The sequence below is a fragment of the Lagopus leucura genome, unplaced genomic scaffold (assembly GCF_019238085.1).
Source record: "Lagopus leucura isolate 7727_CA_CO unplaced genomic scaffold, USGS_WTPT01 Super-Scaffold_100004, whole genome shotgun sequence".
Lineage (NCBI taxonomy): Eukaryota > Metazoa > Chordata > Aves > Galliformes > Phasianidae > Lagopus > Lagopus leucura.
Window position 1 is genome coordinate 39,342,816 of NW_024962264.1, and position 27,030 is coordinate 39,369,845.

Consider the following 27,030-nt stretch of genomic DNA (forward strand, 5'->3'; position numbering starts at 1 on the left):
TTATTTTAGAAGCAGTTTAATCTCATTTCTGACATTATCTACTTGTTTATGCTTTATTTTACCGCTGAAATATATGTATTACATATTTACAGAAAGTGTAAAAGAACAGGATACAAAGTGGCCTCTATAACTTCACCAGGCTAAATATTTACTCTCCTTGTTGAGGTTTGGCTAAAGCACTCTGTGTGAACCCTCAGTCTTTCAGTTTCCATTTCCTGGTTCTGTGTCAAGCATCAGATTTTTCATGGAGCTAACATGCAAAGAGAGCAGCACAGACATCATGATAGCAAGTGCCAAGGAGAAGCTCAGATCAATAGCTGAAGTAAGGGAACATACTTTGCTGAAATACTCTGATCAATCTTGAATTTAACACGCAGCTTGAAAATCCAGCATACAATACAACTTTTTAGCCTGGAAAATGACTGCAAAATACAAATCTATGTATTTTAAGAATTTTTAAAGGACTTACTTTTTAGAAAAATGCTCAGGATCCAGACTTTCTTCTAGGATGGTGAGTATTTGTAGGCTAGTACCCTCTGTATCCAGTAATCACATGCAAAAGTACTACAGCAAAACAAAGCAAAGGTATTAATAGATTAAAATTTAAGATCTCTGACTATGAGTACCAAAGCAGATTATGTTGTTAATTTTCAACAACAACCTCAGTTTAAGATGTGAAGATATCTCTAAAAATGCAGCGCTGAATAAATACAGAACATGTAGAAAGATCATTATGTCTCCACTCAGTCTCTAATAGTGTTTCCTTAAAGCCTCAGAGCATTTCCTAGATTCGTCACTGTTTTACCACTTCTTGGGCTGTTTTATTTTCTCACTCTGTATTTCTCAAATCCCAGACCAGAGTCTAGGGGAGCACTGAGTATTGCTTTACTTGTCTCTTGACTGGATGTTGCGCTCAAGTGGATGGCCGAGATTACATCTGCCAGTCTTGCAATTTTGAGTCCTCCTCAACCACCCACTGGAACAGGTTGCCCAGGAAGGTTGTGGATGCCCAGTCCCTGGCTGTATTCAAAGCCAGGCAGGATGTGGCTCTGGGCAGACTGCTGTATCGGTTGGCAACTGCCCACGGCAAGGGGGTTGAATCTAGATGATTTTTGAGGTTCTTTTCAACCCAGGCCATTCTATGATTCTATGATTCAGCTATTGCTATGATTATTTTACTAGCTCTTCTGTGTTGAAGTCTGTATACCAGGCCAGGCAGCTCAGTTTTGTGTATGGGTGGTGCATACAACTGTATCGGTTGGACTCAGAACATCACATGGAAAAGCAGGTCACTAGGGACAAGGGAGGTCAAGCAGTGCTAACTCTGAAGCTAGATCAGGTGGCTCAAAATTTCTATTTAAGTTTTTTTTTTTTCTCTCAAGCCAAATTTGTTTTTCCAACATAGGTTTGAATATAGATTTTAATGCATAATTTATTTTTCACTATTAAATACCCATATTTTAGCACAGTGATGAAGGAATAAATCAATAACCGATTTTGGCACTAAAAGATATGCACTTAATGCATACTGAGTGCAGTACTCATCTGTTGCTGAAATCTCTCTCGCTTCAGAGTGAGATTTGTTTCCCCCATGAAGATATCTGTCACAGGACAGACATTTGTCTAACCTGCTGCCTACTGTGACATTTTTACTACATACTCCCATTCCATTGGCCTCGAGCAGGCTGAGCAGTCTAATTATGTTCACATTTTTAGAACAGCCATGTACCAGGTCTTCACTTTCACTTTTGTTTTGCCTAAAAAGGAAATCGGAGCAGCAGCAGACTGAACAATCTTAAATGTTAGAAAAAATACATAAACCCAAGCAACAGCCCAAAGCAAAAACTCAGCAGTTTACTTTCAAGGGTAGTTTCAATCTTACATGCAAGTAAACTTGTTAGAACCTAGCCATCTGTAATATGTTATTAGGTGTGTATCTGACAAAAAAAAAAAAAAAGAGGGTAAATAAAAAAGCTGTCAAATGACTCTTGAACATTCAAATGGCTCAAAGGCTCTTTGTGTGGTAATGCTGGCACAGCTCCTAAGTGACCAGATGGAATTTTGTTAGCACTCAACAGGTCAAGGGCTGAGATTTTGTTTTCAGCTTACTATATTTGAAAAGCTTACACAAAATGTGTCGCGGAGCTTAATATTTTTTCCTCCTATGCAAAATTACACATATACCTTCCCATAATGCAACCACGTTGGCAGTTTCAGAGGTTGTCACTTCTGTAAGGTGGGTAAGGATAGAGATGTGAGAGGCATTTGTTATTTTTGAAACTGATGGCAATTAAAAGAAGAAAAATGAATACATATTCCTGTTATAGATCAGTCAATTTTAAGAGGTGTTTTTATTTACACAGTGATTTTGTTAGAAACAATTTAGAAACAGACTTTGTAATAAAGAGGCAAAGCCTGTGTTTTTGTAAGAGATAACAAAAATATCTTACATACTCAAAAAGCTTGGTTTCTGATATCAGTTACCACTAGCAGTAGTGATGTTATTTTCATTGAAAGACACTGGTAATGATATAAAATCGCATGATTTCTGTGAATCCCCTTCTTCTGGTATCACCATGGCTTTACTGTCATAAGGCATATCTGAAAACTGAAAATTGGCATTGTCTCTAGGAAAGCTCTCAGGATGGCTTCCAAACCAGACAAAAACAACAACAACAACAAAAAAGGGAGAAACAAAATCTCTGGCACACCGTGGATGCACTGTTTGCCTTTTAAGTGCCTCATTTCCATACTGAAGGCTTTCGGGGAGCCCACGATAGGGAGAAGCATGTTATGTTACAGATAAGTATTTTATAACCGACTTCTTAGAGTACCTGAAGCTTCAAAAAGAACACTAATGCAACATCGAATTAGAGTTAGCAATATTAGTTTTGAGCCCAGGTATCATATTCAGGCAAAATTCTCACTGTGGATGGAGTAAGATGAGCCTGGGGCTTTTGCATACAATCTGTTCCCATATTTGTTCAGTAACTCAAACTGATAGCATAAATGTAATTATGACAGACACTGTACTGACTGTATAATTTATATGTACTTACTTGCATAGCATAGGCGAAAGGTCAGATCTAGAGCTCGTTGAAGTCAATAAGAGTTTTTCTTGGCTTCTTCAGTACTGGAACATTGTATCCTCAGGCTTATACTGTCCAATTTTCATTTATTTATTTAATGCCCAGGTTCTGTTTATAAAAAAAAATGGAGGAGAAGATGATGGGTCCAGTATTTTTAAAAGGGGAACAAATAATTTATTAAAAAACTAACAGTAGATTTACTTCATTGTATAGATGAGAGATGAATACTTATGATCTAAATCCTGCACTGAAGCCTCATGTGAATATCCATTCACCTAACTTCAGTGTTATCTGTGTTACTTTGCTGTTTAACAATCCCTAGTGTGTACAGAACTTGGAAAAGTATAGAAAATTGGGAGCCCCATTAAATTATACAAATAAAAAAATCAGCGTTTGTTTTAATGCATCAGGGAAATAATTTGAAGGAAAACTGAAAAACATTTTCCAGAAAATGTTTTCCTCTTGCTTAACATTTGCCATTTATACCCAGTTGACTTGAATCAACATTAGGATCAAAGCTTTTAGAGTAGGTGCAGTCAGAGAAGGTTATAGTCATACCAAAATCTGTGGAGATAAGCCACTTAAATATTGTCTTTATGAAAGTTTTTCAAAATGGAGAAGAGTAAGATCCTCTATCCACTAAGGTGACTCTGAAGAAATGAACTGTGGTACACATGAATTTATGAAATGAATACATTTATAAAAATTCATATGAACATGTGGGAATTAAGCTGGAGTACACAGAGGAGAACTGCGTATTTTTTTCTATAATTTTGACTAATCTTGACACAGCACATCACTGGGGATAAAAGAGGCATCTTACCTGCTTTATTACTGCTGTATAACACAACAGTTCATAAATCCACTGAAGGGATTCAGGTTTGCATGTAGATGATGATTTTTTGCATTTCTGTCTGGTGAAAAGTTAAAAAGCCTGTGTTTAACACAGGTCCTTCATGTCTCCTGTGTTTTGGTTGTGTGGAAGATCAGGCACCTGGAATAATAAACAATATGAAAAGAAAATGTGCAGGTCAAATAAATGTGTTTTTTAAGAAATTGGTAGCCATCTTGTATATCATTTTTTTTATTCTATTCCTACTAGTAGGGTACCAGAAAATATCTTTTCATAAACTTACAACTGTGTGTCTTCATTAATTGAAATAAGTATTTTTTCTAACATTAGCTGATACTCAAAGGAAATATTTGTAAAAAGATCTATTTCATTTTCTTCTAGGAAATGTTTTAAACACGATTTTTAAGGGCTTTTGTGTTTTCAAACACCACACAAACTGTTGTAATACAGTTTCTCCAGATCTTCAGTGTTTCATTATGAAGTACAAAGATATCTAAATCTGCATCACATTTTCTTTGGGAAGGGACAAAAATCTTCCAGCATCCTTTAAAGTCTTCTGAAGAGTCTGTTGTGGTATCTTGCCTTTTGCAAGTCAGGACTTAAGTAAGAAGGAAAAGATCACTGGCATAGAGAAACCAGTTACAGCAGCTACAGGTCAGTGTAAATGTGTTTGTAATAATATTGTATTAACTAAAAGGTTTGACCCTTTTAGTTCCACTTACATGCAAAGGTATATGTTTCTTACACCTTTTGGGGCATGAGGGAATTCAGAGGTTAAAAACAAAAACAAAAACAGCCTTTTTCGGGTAGAATTGCTTCAAAATTCTGAATTTGCAAGAGATTGCAAGTGAACAAGTACTGGCTGGTGCTGATTTGTTTAGGTTTCTATCCTGGTTTTGAATACTAACTAAGTAGTTGTTAGCTTATATAGGCTGACCTGATAATTATCAAAAATCATTAGGTAGCTCGCTGCACAGGTGGCAATGAGCCATACTGTATCAGTACTTTCAGGTAATAAAAATGAAGCTCTTTGAGAAATTGAGGTGTCAGAAGAACAGATGCTGAAGAAAACGGATAAGTGAAAGAGTAACAAGTCTTTAAGACCAGATGGTATATATCTAAGATTCAGAAAGTGTTTAAGAATGAAGCAGCTGAACTGTTGTCAAAAATAGGCAATCTCATTAAAATTAGCCACTATGCTAGAAAAGTAGAGCAAACGTACCTAAGTTAAAAGCAGGTTACAGCACAAGCCCTGAAAGTAATGATCCATCAGTATTTCCTTAGTACTAGTAAAACTGGTTGGAAAAAAAACTTTAACCCATCTCTGCAAATGGTAGAACAGAGACAAAGAAGCAGGATTTGTGTTTTAAATTTAACAACAACAAGCTACTCCTGGATTAGGAAGTCCGGATTCATGGAATTAAGTACTAATCTGGTTTAGGGCCGGGGTCAGTCTCAGGATCTGTTCAGCATCAAAAATGCAGCTGATAACATAGGAATTACCTTTCTCACTGTGGTAAAAGTCATTCCCAGGTTGTCAGGTGGAAACAGATGGCCAGCAAAATCCAAGCACAGCTGAGGAGATCTTTTCTTGGTGAACTGGAGCACTGAGGCACGATGTGACAGTGCAGATGCCATACAGCTCTCTGTAGCCTGGTGCATCATACCAGGAGTTGAGGCAGCTATTTCTGACAGTGCACAGTAGTGTATGTCAGGAGAAACACAGGGCAGGGATGGGATGGGACAAGTGGCATGCTCCCAATTTCTAGTAATCTGAGGACTGGGAACTTCCTAATTCAGAATTTCTATGCATATTTCACTATTAATGGTCATGCATGGATTTTAGTTTCTTCATGAAAAAAAATTCTCATTGAATAAATTAAATGAATCTGTTTACAGTTCCAGCTTCATAACAGTTCCACAGTTTAATTACATGTAGTGTGAAAATATACTTTCTCCTTCAAGCTTATTGCTTAGTGATTTCATTTTGTAGCTGTGTTAGGAGTAATAGTAAATAGCAGCTTTCCTTTTATCAAGATAGTACTGTTCATGATTCCATATATCTCAATCATTTTTACTCAGTCATTTTCTTTACAACACGGAAGAGCTCTGGCCAGTTTAACTTCTTGAGGCACTCCTTACCTTTGCTCAGCCATTCCTGTGCCTTTTTTCTGCCACAGGTTATTACTGATCCTGGGTGACTGGAGACACATGCAAACATATCTAGCACACCTGCTACAGCATCCATGTCTATTTGTCTACTCTCTGAAATGTGCATCTCTTGCCTTGAGCACCTTCTCTGACATTGTGGACTGAACAATATCTGCAGAACAGTCTGCAGTTCTTGATTATCCTGGTGCAGTACAACAGGAATTCAGAGTGAATAGGATAACTTGCAACTATAATGTGTTAGTACCTGAAATCACAACAGTATAATCAAAAGATACAGGAAATGTTAATGATACATTTGTTATTTTTTAAAAAAATCACTATACTGGGAAAAGGTCACAAAATAGAGAAAAGTGAACTGTTCAGACCATTTATCAGTCTAAATACTTTTCTGAAACATTTATTTATTTATTTGTTTGTTTGTTTGTTTTTAGTCTGAAAATGCATCTCTTTGGTGTACTTTGACTTTTTCTGTGGTTTGGATAAAGATACTTTGGACTCAGAGCAAAATCAGCAAGTTGGTTCTTGGACACAGAAGCTGTGTTGCCAGGCACACTACTGGCCATCTTGTAAAACTATCTGTAGCTTATCCAGCAATCCTGAGGCCCTGACCCAAAACAAGGATGATGAACTACCAATTTTTTAATGAGATAAAGGAACAGTACTTCTGTATGAAATAAATTAGTAGTTGAAAATAAGAGCCATAATAAAGCTCTCACAAATAAGGGTACAGTGAAATGAAACAAAATATTAAAGTATTCATTTATGTGAATCAGGTTCTATTTCTATTCTGTAAAAATGCCTGTGTAAGAGACTGTAGTAATAACACCATGCACCCAAAAGCAACAGGAGTTACTAAAGGATTGAATCCATTTCGTTTTACTGATCGTTTGTGTAATCATCAAGGAAAATCAAAACACAGTAGGAGGTGGAATGGCCAGTTGGGTCTGACTGCTTGCCAAACTCCCCTTCCCAACTTGTTAGTATCTTTAGGATATACGGTATTAAATTCTGTGGGGTTCAGGGCTTTCCATGTAAGAGAACTAATGATTCTGACAGCAATCTTGTAAGCCAGATGTAAGTAGAAGTGACTCCCTGTGCTTGGGATCATCAGCAAAACAGTTGATATTGCTGTTAAACCTCTGACCTGATTCTTCACAAATGCATGTGATAACAGATTGCTGAGCAACTATACCATACGAATCACATTGAACCTTATTTTTACCTTTACTGTCTCGACCTTGTCCCCTTAAATCTTCCCAACCTAATGAGCTTTCACGTGACCCTACATATTGACAGAATCTACTTATTTACATTTCTCTGACACTTAGCTGAAAAAAAAAAGTCTTATATTGGTTTTGTCCCGTGGATTTTTTGTCTCTGAGAATCTGATCAGTCTCTGCAGTAACAAGCCTGCTGGAAACAGCTTCTACAGAGAGAGAAAGAGATGGAAAAGTAAGCAAGAGATGATCACAAGGAAACAACAGGGTTTTTGTATGTGAAAGAAAAGCATCTGCAGCTTCCTCCCTAAATGACAGGTTCAGTGCAACTGTGAAACTGCAGAAATCAGGAAGCCTTGTGTAATTATATGATAGGAACCCACTGGAGCACTGCTGCCTTTTTACTCTGAATATTCCTGTCAATGTCATTTCAACTGTAAGGTTTGTTCTTTCAGAACAATAAAAGGAGAAGGGGGAGAAGGAACAAAACCTCTGAATCTGTATTGTATTTGCATATGTCCACTATTCCACAACGTCAAAGAAAAATGCCTCTTTCAAGGTATTAACCTTCCTTAGGAGAGAGAAAGCCCTGGCTTTGGCAAGAAGAGACAAAGTGAGCAATAATATGTTTCCTGAAGGCCACTTCTTCCTCCTGTCCTTGTGGCTTTCTGATTTTGTGGCCAGAGGTCTGGTGTTCCTGCAGTATTCCTACTTGTGTTTTCTTTTTTTGCACAGAATAAGAGATATGTCTAAGGATGCAATAGGTTTATAACTGTAGCCTTGTTAGAAGCTCAAGTAGTATCATTATTTATTTTAAAAACACAGTTTATGCCTATGGTTTCTAATTTAATTTCTCTGTGTCGTATTTTAAAAGTACTTACAAAATCTAATCTCATCTAGCAAATGGCAATTTGGTTTATATTGCAACATTTTAAAAGTAATATGGCGTACTATTGCCAAAAGCACTGACTGATTTTTAAAAGTTAGGTGTGCACGTATGTCAGTGAGATATACATGTGCTCAGTATCATGACAAACTGAGTCACTTATCCCAGAGATTGAAATATTTAGTTGATCACATTTGAAAATTACATCATGCTGCATACCACATGTAAGGGTAGTATATTAAAATAGCAGACATTCCCCAGAAAAAGGAAGCAGAAAGTGGGGCTGTGGGAAAAGAGATGGGGAGACATTCTCACTGCCTATGGTAGGTTCTGACATGGCAGTGCATGTTGAGCTGTTGATGGAGTGCCATTCAATAAACATGTGGTATTTAAGGCTGCTGGGCAGTACCATAAGCCAATACTGGAGAAATTTTTCTTTCTTGCTGGCTTGTTCAAAGAGAGTGAGGACAGGTGGTAGGGAGCAGAACCATGCGCAGCTTCCCCAGAGGCTTTAGAGCTGAATTTAGGAGGAATAGAGTTCCTGTCTGTAGAGTAGCTAAGAACGTGCACATTAGTGAGCAAACAAACGAACTGCCTGATAAACAATTTCATACTAAACACTGGGAACTTTAAAAACGAAGCATCATACTTTTATCTCAATGGGATATTGGGCTGCAAAATGGAAGTGGGATGAAAGCCCCAGCTCAGGCTGAGAAGCAGAGCAGCTCTAGGAGGAGCGCAATTTCTCTCCCTCCATGCTGCACATCCTGATTCTGCAGCGGGCTGCCAGTGCCTAACAGGCAAATAACGGCAGCAACAGGGGAGCTCCAGCTGTGCCTCCTTTCCTTGGCACCATCTTGTATGCGGGCAAGCGAGGAGCAGGGAAAGTGTGGCTTTCCCTGTGGTTCTGTAGGGCTGCGGTGAAGGCTTTCTGATTAGTCACTCAGGAATGGTAGGCGGCTAGACACTATTTAGCATTATTTGTTTGGAGTAACAATTCCTGCCTACTGAGAGAGTTGGCATGGAAACTGCTTCAGCACTTGTGTTTTAAAGGGTAGCCCATTCAGCATCAGGGTAGTCATCGGTGAGCAAAGCAAGGAGACTCGGCCAGCAGCTGCCAACACTGCTGCCTCACTCCCAAATACAGAGAATGGTCAAAATGGCAGCAGCGATACTGCCCTAACTTCTATGAGAATAAATGGGCGGCTGTTGAGAGTTGCATTGCATGGTTTGAGTTCATTTGTGGTTGTTCTTTTCTCCTGGAGAAGGAAGGGTTATTTAATTATCTGAAATTTACACAAGAAGTTTCTTATTTCTAGAAGATGCCTTATATTTTTATGGTTGGATTAAATTTAAAGAGTTAGCACAGTTCGTATAAACAGCACTTGCACTTAGAACAATGCGGTGGAAAATGGCATAATCCTTAAAAGGCTGTAAGCTCAGCACTGAGGCTTTGTGAATGCGTAGCCAAGATGGAAACATACACAGCACACAGGAAATGGCACTGTCAATTATTTTCCCATTGTTGATGGCAAAAATTCAAACTGTACTTAATTCCATCATATTTTTTTCTATGCAGAAGTGTACAAGCAGAGATACTGCTGCCGGTTCTTTAAACCAACTCAGCTGAGAGAATATTGATGGCTAAATTGCTGCTCAGCAGCATTTCATAAAGTGCCTGCTGGCGTCCTTCTCTCAGATGCAGGAGGATAAATGCATGCGTAAATTTGAGAAGTTTAATTTCATGCGTACCCTTTGACTCCCGGCTTTTTGTATCCCCAGAATACAGAACATTAATTCCTTCTTCACTGATACAGAACTTTGTTTACTTTACAGTCACTGTTTACATTCAGTGCTGTTACCAAACGGCTAAGGACACTGATTTCTCTTTTCTTTGTGTTTACCAAGCAGATAATCTAAGTGATGCCCTGAAAAAGCTGAAGATAACAGCCACTGACAGCACAGCAGATAGCTTGGAGGGATGCTTGGACTGTCTGCTTCAAGCTCTGGCACAAAACAGTAAGTTCTGTGGACCATTCAATTTTTAATCATACCATGGTATCAGTGAATAAGAAGAGAGTTAATAAATTGTGGCTAAAACCTCATGCAAGCAGTTGGCTGCTAGATTGGTTGTTCAGAGTTTTTGTTGTTGTTGTTTGTTTGTTTTTATACACCTATGTGCGACACTTGGGTGGCAATGAAGGCAGTGATAAGTGAATAGCTGCTATTTGAAACAGTTGTTGTTCAGTGATTTTTCCAGTATTTTGAAGTAGTACAAGAAATTTCCCAACTGAGGATAGGACAAGGATGGACAAATGGGCCTAACAGGACAAGTAGAGTGGATATAGGAGCTGCTTGCTAATTCTGGTGAAGAGAGTGTTGTTTCCTCTTGGTAGTTGGTTATTTCTCCTCATACTTCATCATTTCTCATACATCAACATTTCTTATTGCCAGTTGTTTCAGATAGCAGAAATGGGCTGGCTATCTAAATGATAGATAAATGATAAATTAAGAATGAAACAAAATGTTTTTTTTTTGTTGCATGACTTGGTTGTTTTTTTTTAGTTTGGTTAGTTTTTATCCCCCAAAAGCTGTGAAACGTGTGTCCTTACTCCAGGTACTACTGATAATCTTTGTTTCTTCTCCATGTTATTCTACAAATCACAGCCTTTTGGCTTTCTTGGTGTAAAATAATTCATGAGGTTTTTCACAGTAGAACATAAGTCCCATTCGTATCACATCAAAGATGTCATGTGGATAACAACAGTCTTTGCATTTAATAGTAGTGCTTTTTTCATTTTAATTATTCTTCAGGGAGATTCAGCCAGAGATCAGCCCACTTTTTTGAAAATGATGAATCACTTTTGTTATGGGCTTATTTATTAGGCATAACCAATACTTTAATCCAATTTTCTGTTGGTTTTGGTATTTCCAATACTTCTAAATCTAATACTTAATCTGAAGCTTAATTAAAAGGAAATTGTATGAAAAAATGATGATGTATTTAGCATAATTAACACAGATTATCATTTTGCTGATGAAAGTTGCATAATTTTGTAACAGCACAAGGTTAGCAGACACAAAATAATTTTCTCTAATGTACAGCAAACATACCAGCACTTCCTTGCAGCCAGATGACTCTTCTATCATGGTCTAGGGCTTTGCTCTTCCTTCCAGAATCTTTTCTCTTCTGGTCTTGTGGCTGCTAAATCAGATAAACAGATTAAGATTTTGACCCATTTCTTTTGGGTAGTTTTACATATACAGCTATAATCCCTCTGGAGTTTAAACCAATCCAATCGATGGGTTCAAGGAGTACTTATATTATGTAATTGTTCTTCCAAACATCCTAGTTATTATCAACAATAATATATTGCCAACAATATATTGTGAAAATCCATCTTCTTTGACCAAGTGGCCAATGAATGTCCTTTCTAATAGTTCTCATTCATTCAGCTAACTTCCTAACATAGATTCGCTTATTTGGCACACTATGTATCAGATATATATAGATGGCATATATGGTAATATCATGAGGATATGACAGAAGCTGTGTCTGTGTATCAGTACGTCTCTATGTATCTGTATGTCTTACACAAAGAAGATTTCGGGCTAAACAATCACAAATGTTTTATCATTGACAAGTTTACTAACGTAGATATTAGGATTAACACATAAAGCTAAGACAAAGCAAGCCAACATGACAGAATGGTTTAAGAGATGACTTCCATCCCTTTCAGAGAATATAGTTTAAACAGACTGAAGTCAAATAACCATCCTGTCATTTTAAAATGGTGTTCTTTTTTTTCTTGAAGCAAAGTTTTTGATGCTTTAAATCAATTTTATTTTTTAAATAACTTGATTTGCCTGAAATGAGCTGGAACAGAAGAACGAGTGATCTACAGGGCAAAAGTGTACCATTATTAAGTTTCTTCCAGACATGTCACGTTTGGATATCTTGAGAATAAGCTATTAAAACAGAACTTAGAGGACTAATAAGTCTGATTCTCTGACCTTTCCTGACTGTATATACACAGATATATATATTTGCATATGTGTGTGTATATACATGCACATATATGGTTATATACCTATATATCATGGTAAGTGAAGTTTGTGAAGACTTCTCCAAAAACTGCATGCTGACATACAGATTCTCCAGAGTTCATGGAATAATGCCACAATGATTGATTCCTAACTAGTCTGTTCTTTTGAAGGCAGAATTAAATAATGTCTAGAGAGATAACATGGAATATGTTTTATATGGGAAAGTTCCATTACGTGTGTTTTCAGATAACATTAAAATAGAAATGTTTCCACCGGGAAGCCTTCAAAGAAATGTAGAAGGTGAGTAATAATAATTAGAAGTCAGATTGTTTATACTAAATTATATATTAATTGTAACAGGAAAAAAAATAGTAAGATTTCTGAAATAATGATTCTACTTTCCTTTAGGATATTCCCATGTGTATGATTATATTAATTAAATTTACATTCTGGTTATAGTTCAGTAAATCATCATATTGGAGTAAGAATAGAAAAATAAACTACGTGAGCAATAGAGTGTATTTAAAGGAAATTTTTTAGGACTGTGTTTTCATCGAGAGTTCACCATAGTATCTTAAATCATGTAACTTAAGTTCAATTCACTTCATTCAGACTTAGGAACATAAATAATATGTCGTGTGTAAAATATAATGTAATGTTATTACTCTGATGGAACCCATTCCCATCTAACACCAGCCAAAAATCCAGTGTAAGATTGTGATTTCAACAAAGCAAATAAAAATGTTTAATTCCCACAAGTTCAATGCAGACCTGCCTCATGTATGTAAGAATGTTCCTCAGACTGCTTTTAGTTGCTGCCTGCATGCATGCAGCATAGTCTTCTGGTTGCTGCAGGAGCACAAGGAAATCTCATTTGTCAGCAGTACATCAACAGTTTTGGTTCTATTTGCTTTGCATGCAATCTTTGAACTTTTTATTGTTAAAAGGTTACAAATCACTTTCTTCCAATCCCATATTATGTGTCACACAGAAAGAGATGGCAAAGCTGTGATGAATGTTGTAGCTTTTAATTTCTTTTTATGTAACCTTCTACTTTCCTTTTGTTGTTTTTTTTTTTTTCATAACTCTTGCCAACCCATCTTTTGATAATAGCGGACAGGCTGTAGTGCCATAGAACATGACACCCATTTTCTCTAGCCTGATGAGCTATTCTGCCATTTGTCACACCAAACAAATTAAGGCATGTGCATACACACGTACAACAGAACACAAGGGTAAGTCAAATAACGATCTGTGATAGCTGCCAATAAACAATTTGCAGGTCAAACTGAATTGTTTTTAGCTACTATTTTGTCTAGGGAGATGGCTGTGTAGCCCTTCACATCTGACACCTGGGTCTAAAAATCTTGCACAGATGGTTTCTTCAGGAGACATTGTTTGGAGAGATTATTATCCCTGTTTATGAGGACATTTATTTCTTCAGTGCTTCTGGTGAGACCAGTCATATTTTAACAAGCTAGAGCCACTAGACAAAACTAAGGGCTATAAGCTGTAAGAAGGAACGATGGCAGAGGAGTAAGAGCTAAGTGCACATTGCAAATGCTTTACAATAATGAAAACATACCTTATTTTGGGGACTTCTTTCATCATTCTCAGTGAAGACAACTGGCATAGCTAGGGACTTTGCAGCCATTCTGTCCACCATATTTCTGAAAGGAAAACACAATTGTTTGATCGCTCTCCATCCACCAGCGTTCATCATCTCTAAACAGATAAACGTCCTGTGCTTCAGATCTCTGAAGTGCAGGCCGTAGCTGGCTGTGGTGCTCGATGGTGCACTGAATGAAATACTGCCTTCTACCAAATCAGAAGATGAAATTCACTTACCGTGTCTTGACTTTTAAAAACTATATATTAAACAAATGACTCCACTGTCTGCTCTGTACATTTTAGATTTATGGGCATGGTTTGGTGTGTTATTGTCAAGAAGGAATTTAGCTGATCCAGAAGCAGGCTGTTTACTGTCATATGAAGTGCAGAATTATCATAGCAATGGGAAAAGACAAAGAAAAAGGAGAAATTACTTTGTGAGTGAATTTGATTCTGAGGTTCTGTACCTCTTGTTCAATTCAGCTTAAACAAAAAAACATTAACTGTGCACTGAAAATATGATTTCATTTTGTGCTTAGAATGATAGAATTCCCTCCATTATAAGTTGAGACCTCTATAAACAGGGATTGTTTTCCCTCTTATCCACAAAGTAGCATAGAGTAATGGAAAGCTTATGGTTGTAGCTGCTTTTTAATGTCCATAAAGAAAAAGGGAAAAGAATTAAAATCTGCAGAAAAAAATTACAGGAGGAAATCGGGGGAAAAAAGAACACTGGTGTGTGATTCTGAATGCATTTTTCTTGGAGAAACATGGTCGTGTCATAGACTCACAGAATCATCATGGTCAGAAAGAGCACTAAGATCCTCTAGTCCAACCACTAACCAGCACCACCATGCACACTACACCACATCTCTAAGTACCACACCTTCACATTTCTTAACTCCTCCAGGAACAGGTGACTCCACCACCTCCCTGGCAGCCCATTCCAGTGCCTTTCCTCATCTGCCTGTGTTCACAGTGGAATGAGAAGCACACTGCTCCCCTGGGACATCAGCCTGCCCTCTGACCACACTCAAACAGCGTAGCGTGTCTGCAGCCCAGGGCTGTCTGCCTGCATATCTTGGATGTAGTTAGCAAAGCTGTATATTTGGTCTGATGTTTTTGCTAAATTTTCAACATACCAGTAACTTAGAAATCAAAGGGTATTTTGTGTTTCTGTTCTAATTACAATTACAGAAGGATGTTTTTCCCCTACGTACAAATGGAAGTGAAAGTACCGCTGATGATGCAGGGGAGTCTGTTTGCTTTCCTGTCCAACTGAAATTGCCAATGCAACTACTGTAGAAAAATGGCAGTATTAAATACTGTCTCTAGTGGCATCATTAGGCTTGTATTACTGAATGTTATTGCTTTTTGAATAATAAATTGTACCTGATTATTACATGTTCAAATTATTTCCTATTTTGGAACCAAAAAATCTTTGTTAGGAAAAAGAAGACAATTATTTGGTTTCAGGAGTTTTATTTTAAAAGCACAATGTTATGTGTTGCATTATTGTAATAACTCAAAGGACACAGTAACTTGAACTTAAATTGTTTTATGTAGGAAAAATTCTGTGAGACAATGGATATAATTTCATCCATTTATGATTTTATTGGCTCAGATGCTTTCCAACCAATGACTGCCTAAGTTGACAGAAAAATATAGTCTCTGAACATATGCATTGCAGCTAGGAATTTAGGGGTGTTGCTGTATAAAAATGGGGAGGTGGGGGTGGAGGGGTGAAGAAGGCTAAAGCACTTTTGCACTGGATAAAAGTATTTTGAAAGGTTATACTTATAATCTTATATAATTCTCACTTGTGAGAAGTAGAAAATGCTTTATTTTTGACTTCACATCTATAAAAACATGACTGTATACTGTTGGATTTAGGAAACAATAGGTTAATTGTAAAGAAAATACAAAAGAAGGCAATATCCTTCACTGCATATCACTGTGTAGTGATGTATACTCACTAAGCTCTATCTCATAAATACGGCATCTATCAAAAAAATAGTTATCCTGAGATCCTCAAATAGAGGTCTACAAAAAAAGGACTGCATGAGAAAAAGAAAATGAGAAAGAAATATAGGTTTTCTTTGAAAGCTTCTGGGACAATTACTGCAGTAATAACAAAAAGAAAAGAAAAAAAAGAAAAGAAGAAAAAAGAAAATGTTGTTGCTAGTCCAGACATGCTGCATTTCAGATACAAGAGGTTAGAGCAGACATACATAACCCAGATTTGACAGATGAGGAATCTCCAAATCTGCTGAGAACGTTATTTTTGGCTCTGATACACTCAGTGTAAGAGGCTGAAAATGCCCACTAATCCCAGCCTTCAACACCTAGCTCCGAAAAGTGTCTGGCATGTGACTGAAGCAGAAAGGCAAGCACACAGATTTCCAAATATTTTTTACACTTCATTTTTTGGAATCTAAGCCTATGAGTTCACACATTTCTATGTAAAAATGCTAAAGCAGAATTACACCAATAGAGATAAGCTTAAATGAGAAGGGAAGGCCCTCGTTTTTGGAAGAAGTTACGGTGCAATGAGAAAGGTTTAAAGCAACACACTTCCCCTTGAGATGTGATTGGCTAAGATATGCAGTTTTCTATTTGAGGAACTGTGCTAATCCCTGATAAGTCAAGAAGCTGTCAAATTACTCATGAAATTTTTAATTTCAACATTTCTTGCACAACTCCTTTGCCGTGACACTTTTCCTCCCATAATGAGTATAATTACTTTGTACTTTTTTTTTTTTTCCCTCAAAAACATATTTTGGCTACATACTGCCCTGTTTTGATTTGGATACATTCTCTATGTTGCATCAGAGAAAATACATTATAAACTTTCCAAGCAACTGCTAGTAGAACTCTTCCATCACTTCCTGCTGTTTCAGCTTTCTGGTGTCAAGATCATGAGCTTAGCCCTCCTACCTAAACCTTCTGTTCAGGTTTTCTCATGCAAGTCAGCAGTAGGTTTTCTAAAACCTCGTGGTTCCTATTTGATGGCATCACAGAGGAGGATGTGTTAGCATCTGCTGAAGAAAATGTTGGATTTCAGCAGAGATTGCTGATTTCTCACATTCCTTCCTCGGAGATGAGACTTGCTGTCCTATGTCCCAAATCTCCGGTAGGCATTTGCTTCCAAAGGCATCTACTTTCCCATTTTTTATGTCTTGGTGGATTTCCAGTTCTCACAACCATATGTTAACACAGAGGTTATATCTGAGTTGGAAATTCTTCACTATGCTCTGTTCTTTTTAACTGGCTTTCATATGGTGTTGAGTTAGTTAGCACTTACACTCTTCCTATAATTGACATTACTTTTTCTGATCTTCACTGGCCATAGAAGACAAAACAATCCCTGTACTCAAGCGGCAAAATCACAGAGAATTCAGAGATAATTTTTTGTAATTGCTAAATTCATACTTATACTAAAAAGATACACTTCTCTGAAATATTTCAAATGTCACCACTAATGCCTTTGATTCAAGGGAAAAGCTACTTTTTAAAAAATTTACCTATATTTTCTATTTCCTTTTTGTACATTTTGGGCAGTTCAACATACGTGCTCTTATTTCATTCTTCACCAAGTCAGACAAGCACCTATAAACTGAACTTTTAGCACATCAAACTGCCATGTGGTTTTAGAAAAGTTCTGTGCCTGTTTAGTGTTTAAGCAGGGGTCATTTCACGTTTTGTTCCCAGGAAAGTAAAAGCTTGGCTACTCTCCCACCCAAACACAGAAAAGAATAATTTGTAGAATGTTCTATCCTAGCAGAGTTATTCTAAGAAATAAGAATTACATATAAATTTCATTCATTCCCATTGTGGAGGCATTTTAAGCTAACTCATTTCCCTTCCTGAAGTATAGAGGAAAACCTGAGCATTTCACAGCTTGCTCAAGCAAACTTGGCCATAAACTTCTCCAGTTTTGCAGTCAGATTTGAGCAGAGTGAGAGTAAGATGAGATGTGTCATTTCATGTGGATTGTTATCAAGTAACAGTGTGAACCTCTGCACAGCATTAGAACCTAAAATAAAACAGTAACCACCTATAGGCACTATTTTGACACTCAAGTATAGGATTAACTTTTGGATACTGTTATTTCACGTAAGAGCACTGACCAATTTAATCCTCATTACTAACAAGTAAGCTGCAAGAACACAAGCCAGCAGGCAACAATGGCGGGAGAACACAAAATGAGTGAGCAAACAATGATACCAGTTAATTGTTGGCTTATTAATAAGTAGCAGAATCAAGGCCAACATTAGAAGTATTTGCCCTGTAGCACTGAGCTACCTGTAGCACCTTGAACAGCACATTTTCTGTGCATATTGGAGACATGAAGTGGTATTTGTTTGGCAGCTGCTAAGTCTTGACCCAGCGTCTTTGGATTCGGTGATGCAGAGATAATTAATTGAATCTGTCTACTCAAACCAAGAGAGGGAGGGGGAGTAGAAATGGAAAAATATGAGACTAAGTAGAGGAGTAGCAAGGAATAAAAGCAGTGCATGTTTTTAAAGGAAGGAAAGAAATGAAGGAAGGGCAGGACAGATGTAAAGTTAAAATTTTTGAAAGAAAGTCATCAAATTAAATGCAGGTACCTGAGTGGCGATGGATGCTGAATCTCCATAATTCCCACTGCCTTCTGCAGCAGCTGCTCACACTCAGAATTTCTACTGATTTCACTCAGTTACTGCTGCATGAAAGTTGAGAACAGAGTAAAATTAGTTCAAGAAATAGAAAGAAAGGTTGTGACACTGCCAGCATTTGCCAATATTCTTACCTTTAAGGACAAATTGACAAACTCCTATGTACTGTTAGTCCCATTGAGCCTGAGTTATAACTTGTAAAAAGTTATGTGCATAAGTTGCTCCAAAAGTAATGCCTCCATTTTATTTCCATGAAAACTGCAACAGCTACAAAGAGCACAATAACACTATTTTATAGAGCAAATTCTCAGCCACAACATGCTTTTTTTTTTTTTTTTTTTTTTTCTTATTTTTTCTTTTTTCACCATAGTCACCACTGTTAGCCAATTTATGAGGATGAGCTGATCGAGACACTCTTCATTTCATGGTATGATTGTTGTGCATGGCTGTCCAGAACATAGCTTGTCTTTCATGGCACTTTCACTGCTGCTGAAACACACCACCCACTGCCTCACTGTGCTCACATCCACTCTTTGGTCTCCATAAGTGTTCAGCAAGTGTCAGTGAATGTCACTGGGTGCCATTTTTTCCATATGGAGGAATTCAGTGACACACATTTGCATTCATACGCACTCCCATGTCAGATGCCATTAAGTCAGAGTGCTCCACCTGTTAAAAGGCAACAGAATGTAATGGAATTGGTTGGGAAGGTTCAGCCTCTGCTGCCATACCACCATTCATCTGCTATGGGACAATAATATAGGAGGCATTACTTTCAGAGCAGCCCTTGTGGATGACAGAGTACTTCAAACATTTGGATATAAAGCCGCTCCTTTTTCAATTGCTTTGTTTTGCAGCACCATCAGTCTCGATTCTTATATGACAGCAGCTGTCAAGAAAAGTATTCTTTCTTCAAAGTTTATTTCTTAGCACACTGTCTTTGCTGAGCATCATATAAACCTGGTCTCCGTGACGGGGAATATAATGCAATAAAAAGTAAAGCAAAAAGCATAACATAAGCATTCAGCATTTATAGTTGAATTACATTTAACATCCAATTTGCAGGAAATAAGATATCATTTAGCATAATTAGGAGTATTTCTCATGACAAAGGATATTTTGATTGGTAAGCATAAAAATCAGTTGTGTGTTTACAGAGATATTAAGTCTAGGTGGTAGCGAATTACAGGGGAAGAAATTTGACAGGAGCATTTTCATAGAGTGAGTTTTGATGAGAAAATGAAGATGGTACATAAAACTCTGAGGAAGGCTTTATATTCTGCTAGAGAAGGCTTGGAAAAGATGAAGACTGTCTTAGAACAGATGCTGTTTCTATTGGCTAAAATATTCCTTTGCTACACTACCTTACATCACATCCCTCTGAAAGTAACATTACCCAGCAAAAACACCTTACTTGTTTTTCTAGCTTTTGGCAGAACAGCTGCTTCAGCAGTAGGGGTTTGTTAGTAGGGAAACTGCCAAACTGAAATGACCACATCTTAGACTTACATATTCAGACAAGCTAGAATTTCTAGTCAGCCTTGGATACAGATGATCTCGTGTAGCAGAGCCAGAAGTTCAAATCTTATTGGGCCAGCTCAGCCAGTTAAGCTCATTGAAGTCCAATAAGTTTAGCTAATAAGACTTACAGTCAAATGCTTTTCTGAAAACTGGGAATCCTGATGGATGTTTTGTAAGGGAGTTTTGTCTCAAATACTGTGTTATAAATTGTTCCTTCTTCTTGCTGCAGATGCTTGTTGCATCTTAGCTCATGAAACTGTGTTTTCAAGGCACCGTATAACACAATGCAGAAATGTTTCAACACAAATGCTGTGTATTATACAATATTACAGTATACATATTTAATTTCAACATACTAAATCAAAGCAACTGCTTTTTATTGGACTGTCTCCCAGTAAACTGGCCTAGCTTAATGATACTGAATGGTAATCACTGTTGCTTAGTAGGGTTATATTTTACATAAATTCCCCTTAATAGTGATGTGTATTGTTAGTGCCACATGGTTAAATGATGTTTATCCAAGTGTTAAATTCCAAGGGCTATTCATTGTATATACAGTGTGCCAAATAAAGATTAAGTGTTAAATATTTTTTCTTCTCAGAAGACTTCAGTGAACAGTAGTTTCAGGTAATAGAATATAAAAATATTTTTTTTAGGTTAGATTTTTGAAGTGCAGTGCAGAAGCAATGGAAAAGGCCTCTTCTGTTTTTGTTTTTGTTTTTTTTTTTTTTCATTCTTAGCTTTGGCAGCTCTGTCCCTTATGACTTACAAATACGATTTCTTTTTAGATTAAGCTTTTCCTTATGCTGCTTTGGCAACAAAACTTTTTTGAAACATCAGTGGCTAAGAAAAAAACCTTTGTTTGTAGGCAGTTGCCCAGTAAGCACTGGGGATAATTTTTCAGTAGGCATTTGATCTTGTTTGAGAGCACTCTTAAGAGATTGCTTTAAAGGAATATGAAACATTTCCTGCATGTATAATAGACAGCTTTTAAATCTCATTTCATTTCTGAACTTAACTAAATGTGGAAAAAGGATTTTACACTATGGGCCTTGTATTTTTGTTGTACAGACTGAAAAACTAAAGCATGAGGGGGTGCTTAAGGTTTTACCCAAGGTCTTGTATTGAACCCAGTTTGTACAAGTAGTGGAGGAGGCAGATTAAAATGTCCACACAGACTGAGTACGAATCATAGAATCGCTCACGGATGACATTTGTGCTAAGATGCCAGGCAATGAAGAAGGTAACTAAGGCACTAATTATCAAACTATTTAAACAACTGGGCTACTAAAGTGGTTACTTCCTGCAGAAAGGTGGACAGGGAGAATTAAGAGCTCAAATAAATCCACCAAACCACATATCTGGGTGCTAAACTAGATACAGTTCAGGATAAGAGAATCCTAGCTGCTTAATTTTAATATGCTGCCTTGTGCTGCAAAGCACCCATGGAAGTTTTAATGTGCATATTTCTTCATGGGAGGCAAAGCTGGTGTGTATGTTTATTAACTCACTTCATTGGTACCTGCAACAGGCTGTTCAAGGCATGGGTCTCATCCTACAATTCGTTTTTTTTTTCTTTGGATACTGCTCCTGGAGAATTTAATCAGCAGGAATCATGCAGCTAGCTGGTTGGTGAATTGGTCTCTCCATCTGTCCTTCCTTCCTTGTTAGAGCTGAGATTTTAATTACCAACATCTGTGCACTATCTCCTTCTCTTCATTAAAAATAAGAGCTGAAGTTGCCCTATTGCTGCTGCCGTAGACAGAACAGAGCAAACTCCATAATGAAAGTGTTCACAAAGCTGAGGGAGAATCCTCCCTCCCTCTTAGGGCTTTAATTTGAAGGATGTGTGAGCAAGCAGATTATATTTATGGGGAGGAGCTGCCAACAGAAGATATATTTATGCGTTTAATTGTATATATTCTTTCTTTTTATATAGTATTAATTGTATATATTCATTTTTTAAAAAGAAATAATTATTGGAGTGGTCTTTTTGGCTCCTTCCTCTGTGATGCAGATCCTTGTTGCAGAAGATCACATCATTTGTTTTCCAGAGGCTCTTTTTGCGTTCATTTAGTCAGACCAAAATCTCCATTTTGTGGTATGGAAAAAAACAGCAGGAGGGCTACAGAGGGACAGGAAGGCAGAATACCATGTGAGCTCTTGGTCACGTGAACCTTTTTTCTTTTTTCTTTCTACTGTGGTGGACAGAGGATGTACCAGTTAGGAATACATCTCTTGCTCCTTCCATTCTGCTATGTGAGTGAGCCGATGAAAGGTTCCTCTCCTGTTATATATGTGGTTCATTATTATTTATTCATATGCTCATCCTCCTCTTTCTGATGAGAGCACATGTGAGAGGGACATTATAAAGCCATGGTAACTTCCTACAGTGGTTTCTGGAGGTTTATAAAACATCTCTTCAGCTAGAAATACGTACATTTTTCCAAAAAGTACTCTGCAAACACGGTTGGCTTAATAAAGAGGACACTAATGGAGCTGCTCATTTACGGTTCTTCTCTCATGTAAAGCTCTACAACGCAGGCATTGCTGCAGTGATAGCCCTCACTTATATTATTTCATACTCTTTTTCTGCTGGAATGAGAAGTTGTATGCACCGAAAAAAACCATGTAGTAGTACAATTTAAATTCATTGTTCAAACGAACTGTGCACCAATATTTTTCTGCTGCCTGTGAGTGCAAAGTAGCAGTATTTGTGACAGATAAACCTTTTCCTTCCTGCTCCCTGCCTTTTCTTTCACTTGAAGATGTGGAAAATGATGCAGAGATGAGAAAAGAGTGATACAGAGAGGAGTAAAACTTAACAGGAAATAGAGCCAAGAGAGGAGAGCATACAATCTAATTGGATCTTTTCCTGTAACGATTTCTGCTACTTAATTAAGCACTCTGATAGCCCTGGTGCTCAGCTCTCCCGTTCTGATCCACGACATTAAAGAATTTCCTGCTCACACCCTTTATTATTCTGACTGCAGGCACTGCAAAAACCATGAAAAGCAAAGATATTGACATTTTAATCACACTATTATGACATTAATAAGATTTTGGCACTGTGTGATCTAACATATTCTTCATCTTGATATCTAGTGATAGGAAGAGACATCCAAAGCTGCAGGTTTGACCTTAGGGTTTTTTCCCCCAATTATGCTTGCCATGGCACAGCATTATACTGTATTGTGTGCAAAAGGACTGTTTCTAAAGTAGCATTATCACAGCCCTACAGTTCCTTTCCTTCAAGATAAGAGCAGTAGGTACTCTGTGGGTGGCTTGTGCTTGCAAGTTGAAAATCAGGCTTTAAAGGAAAGCAGATGTAATCTGGATGTATATTTATAACAAAAGGATTTTTTGAGGTACAGCACCCTAATATCAGGCAGCCTAGGTTGTCAGGTTTTCTTAGCACAGAAATTGAACAAATTTGTGAGGAAGTGTAGTTCTGCTGAAGGAGTTAAAATGGCAGCTTGTTAATACATCATTAATGCTGGCTATACTTCCCTTTTTCACCATTACAGAAAGCATAAAAGGAGATTACATCACAGAGGTTTTGTCTAGATCTCACTTGCTCCTGCAGAAACGTTTGTTTTTACATGTCTCAGCTACAATTGACAATACATTGAAACAATTCAAAAGATGACACCTGAAATAAGATTCCAAAATAATATAGCCTCAAATTATTTACTAGGAAGCCCAGAATGAAGCTAGCATGCAGCAGATGCGCATCTTTTGCAAATATTACTTCTTTCTTGCATACACAGAGAAACAAGAAAGCAAACCTTTTCCAGTCCATGAAGAGAGTAAAGGGAAGAATTCAGGGGTACCAATTTCCAATTCTTGCCAAATCCCTGTTTTAAAACCTCCAATTTGTTATTTTTTTTCTACAGACATGTTTGAACTGTTAGTACCTGGAAAGCGAATGTTCAGGAGACTCTTCAGTCAAGTGAAATAATTGCTGAAGATCTTCATTTGGATGTCCTGCTTTCCACAGAGCATGTCCATGTATCGTTTGCTTGTCGTTAAGTCCTCCTTCTTTAAGAAAAATACAAAGAATATTGAGCAAAATAGCTAGATATAACAAAGCAACTTAAAGTTTATATATAAGCCAAGTTGTTGCAATTAAAATACCCTTCCTTCTGTAAGAGTTTCAAAAGCCCTCCAAAAAAAAGCTGAGTTTCTATACCTAAATTGTCTTTTAATTGTATATCTTAAGAAATGAATCAGTGTATTTCAGCACATTGTAACAAGCAAAGTTTTGACATTGGTGCTCAGCCAGAACCAATGGGATGTTGGTTTTCTGAAGGAGGAAGTGTATACAGGTGTGGCTCCTGTACTGCTCAAGATCTTAAAAAAAAAAAAAAAAAGAAACAAACAAACAAACACACAAAATGGAAGTGAATGTCCTGTTTTCATCTATGGGATACCAGGTAGCTGATATCTCAATTTACAACAGGTCTATTATGCACCGTGTTTTTATTGATACACACTTACTTATGAGAATAAAATAAATCAGAGCCTATCTGCTACACACACCTGGCCTGGAGAAGCACTTTGTTTTATTTTCCCATTTCTTGCAAGAAATATTTTGTTCCAGTTGTGTAATTTATTTTTTGGCAGTAATAAGTCCATCAAACTACAGCTCATAAAATAAGATTGTATGTCTCAGCAGCACAGTAGAGAAAAATGCATTAATGTCTCCTGCCCACTAACTGTGGTTAAAATCACATTGGGCTCACAGATACCTACATTTTTGTCCTTTCAATTTTGAACTCAAGGGAGAGTCATCTCTCCTTTAATAGACTGTGTCTGGAACAGTCTGTAATCTTGACACGATTTCTCTGAATTCAAACTTTCATTTCATTCATACATATCCATGGGAGAACACAGCTAACAATGCGTATGCTAATGTCAGAACTTGAAAAAGTTTCCATATCAGTTGGAAGTTGTTTTACAGGGGATCTTCTGAGAGGAGTTCTCAATACATGTTAAAAAATCAGTTAACTAGATTGCAAATAGATCAGTAACAACTAGTACATTATGTGTATGTTGACATTAATCAATCTTTGGTTTTTACCTAATCTGTTGGTGATCAGATGTCACCATATTGTAGTGGGTGGTCCTAGTCAGAGACCAACATCGCAAGAGAACAAATACAACAAATACAGAGCTCAGGCAGAATTGCAAGCCAGACTTGAATTCTCCCCCTCTAATTCATATTCTCTGCAGGGTGAACCCAATGCAGCTCTCCTGCGCTTAAAGTGGGTTGTCTTGGAGGCCAAAAGGCAATGGCAACACTAAGAATAGGAATAGGAGGAAAGAGGAGGGAAGAGGAGGACAGAAGAGATGGTGAGCCCAATGACGTGCTGTTAACTATTTGCAGGTGAAGCACAGCTAAGAAATGATTGCACATTGCTACTCCAGATGACTTCCTGGGCTTCTATGCTGCATTCTGAAGCGGTAGCTGCCATCTAATAATCTATCACACTAATACTTAACTCAAAACTGCAAACTATTTGAAAGCATTTGCAAGATAGGTTTTAGTATCCAGTACCTGATCTTTAACTGCAGTGAATCAAAGTTCATTTACAATTTGTACAGAGCTGCAGGCTAGTAATGGTATGTGGGGCCTTTACTATGGAGCAACTGCACAATTCCTTCTGTAAAACAGGCAGAAAGAGGAAATGATTTGTTCTGAAATCTGCAATCTGAGTGTTATTTTTCCTTTTCCCTTCTACTGGGACTGTGTTGGAGCTACCATAGCCTAGCAAAGTAATACAGAAGATACACATATTGAGTATAAATGAGGTCTACACTAGGATCTGCTTAGCTCTCCTCCAGTTTCTGATTTCTGCATTACACTGAGCCCTCAGATGTTGGGATATCCCCATCATTCTTTGAATGTTTTCCATAATTATACATTTCAGAGCACCATTTCTTGATTTTTACACAGTATTTCAGGCTGCTGCAGATCATATCACTCCATGGCCTTTAATCTTTCTCCCTCTCTCCAGTCGTGGCTCAGTGCATGCATGAGTATGTTTGTATATTTACTTATAAGCAGTCACCCATAAGGATTGATTCTGAATGGCAAAGTATAAAGTTCCATGAATGCATCATGCAAAGCAAACATGATCACTGAAATATGTCTGCTTGTATATTGGAAAGCAATAACGTTGAGAATTACATTTGAGAAGATTTACATTCTTTTTCTTCCTTTTCCTTCTCCAAGCAAGCTGATGCTTAAGTCATTTTTGTGTGATGTTTTTCAGATACGGAGACAAGTGAAAAAATCCAGAAAAGTGGAGTTCTTCAGGTGTTCGCGAGTCTGTTGATGCCACAGTCTTCCTGCACAGCAAAAGTAGCTAACATCATAGCAGAAGTAGCCAGAAATGGTGAGGTTTTCTACAAGAACTTTTCTGCTGGAACATCTTCAGTTTTTCACCTCACTTGTCAGTATGTTTTACTTCATTTATGTTTTCATTTTGTAGATTAGACATCTTTCATATCTCTCCCTCTCACTTTTTGTTTTTATTGTGTCAAATTTTTTTTCTCAGTACAATCAAAACAGCATTTGGCTGCTGGAATATTTTTAGTCCTTACTTCCATGCTATTTAGTTTTTAAGATAATCAGCAATGTTATTGGACAGAAATAGCACGTCACTGGCTTTTTGAAATGTATAAAGAAGAAAAGATATGCATCATTTGTGCACACTGTTACACGTAGCACGCACAGTTACAGCCGTAGAATATATAAGGGACCACCTACAGTCATGTTTTTTCCAGTTTGAGCACACTGAAGGCTCAGATGCTTTTGGTACCTGGAGTTTCTCTTCCCAGCTTTTAAATTCTTTTTTGAGGTCTTCTCTTCTTTGCCAGACTTAGGAATAAGACCATCTTTATAATCTGTAGTACTACAAAACAATTAAATCCCTCTTTTGAAGTCTTGTCCTGGATTGGTTTATGTTAC

General features: G+C 37.3%; 1 protein-coding gene and 1 long non-coding RNA gene across 10 annotated transcripts in view; one reads left to right on the forward strand and one right to left on the reverse strand.

Annotated features, from left to right (window-relative positions):
• Positions 1-27,030, forward strand: part of RAP1GDS1 (Rap1 GTPase-GDP dissociation stimulator 1) — an 86,364-nt gene that overhangs the window by 18,693 nt on the left and 40,641 nt on the right. For 3 of the 6 annotated variants that reach the window (XM_042870574.1, XM_042870578.1, XM_042870576.1), the window contains 2 exons: positions 10,126-10,236; positions 26,333-26,455. In XM_042870574.1, the coding sequence (XP_042726508.1) occupies positions 10,126-10,236; positions 26,333-26,455 (234 nt within the window). Of the gene's footprint in view, positions 1-10,125; positions 10,237-26,332; positions 26,517-27,030 lie in introns of those variants that run through there. The other 3 variants (XM_042870577.1, XM_042870575.1, XM_042870580.1) reach the window with 2 other exon arrangements.
• Positions 1-27,030, reverse strand: part of LOC122179643 — a 57,962-nt gene that overhangs the window by 17,213 nt on the left and 13,719 nt on the right. For 3 of the 4 annotated variants that reach the window (XR_006178780.1, XR_006178778.1, XR_006178777.1), the window contains exons 4-10: positions 23,972-24,095; positions 18,486-18,580; positions 13,850-13,934; positions 11,332-11,419; positions 3,913-4,083; positions 3,060-3,197; positions 470-564 (exon numbers count right to left, since the gene is read on the reverse strand). This is a non-coding gene — a long non-coding RNA (uncharacterized LOC122179643). Of the gene's footprint in view, positions 1-469; positions 565-3,059; positions 3,198-3,912; positions 4,084-11,331; positions 11,423-13,849; positions 13,935-18,485; positions 18,581-23,971; positions 24,096-27,030 lie in introns of all 4 variants that reach the window. The other variant, XR_006178779.1, reaches the window with a different exon arrangement.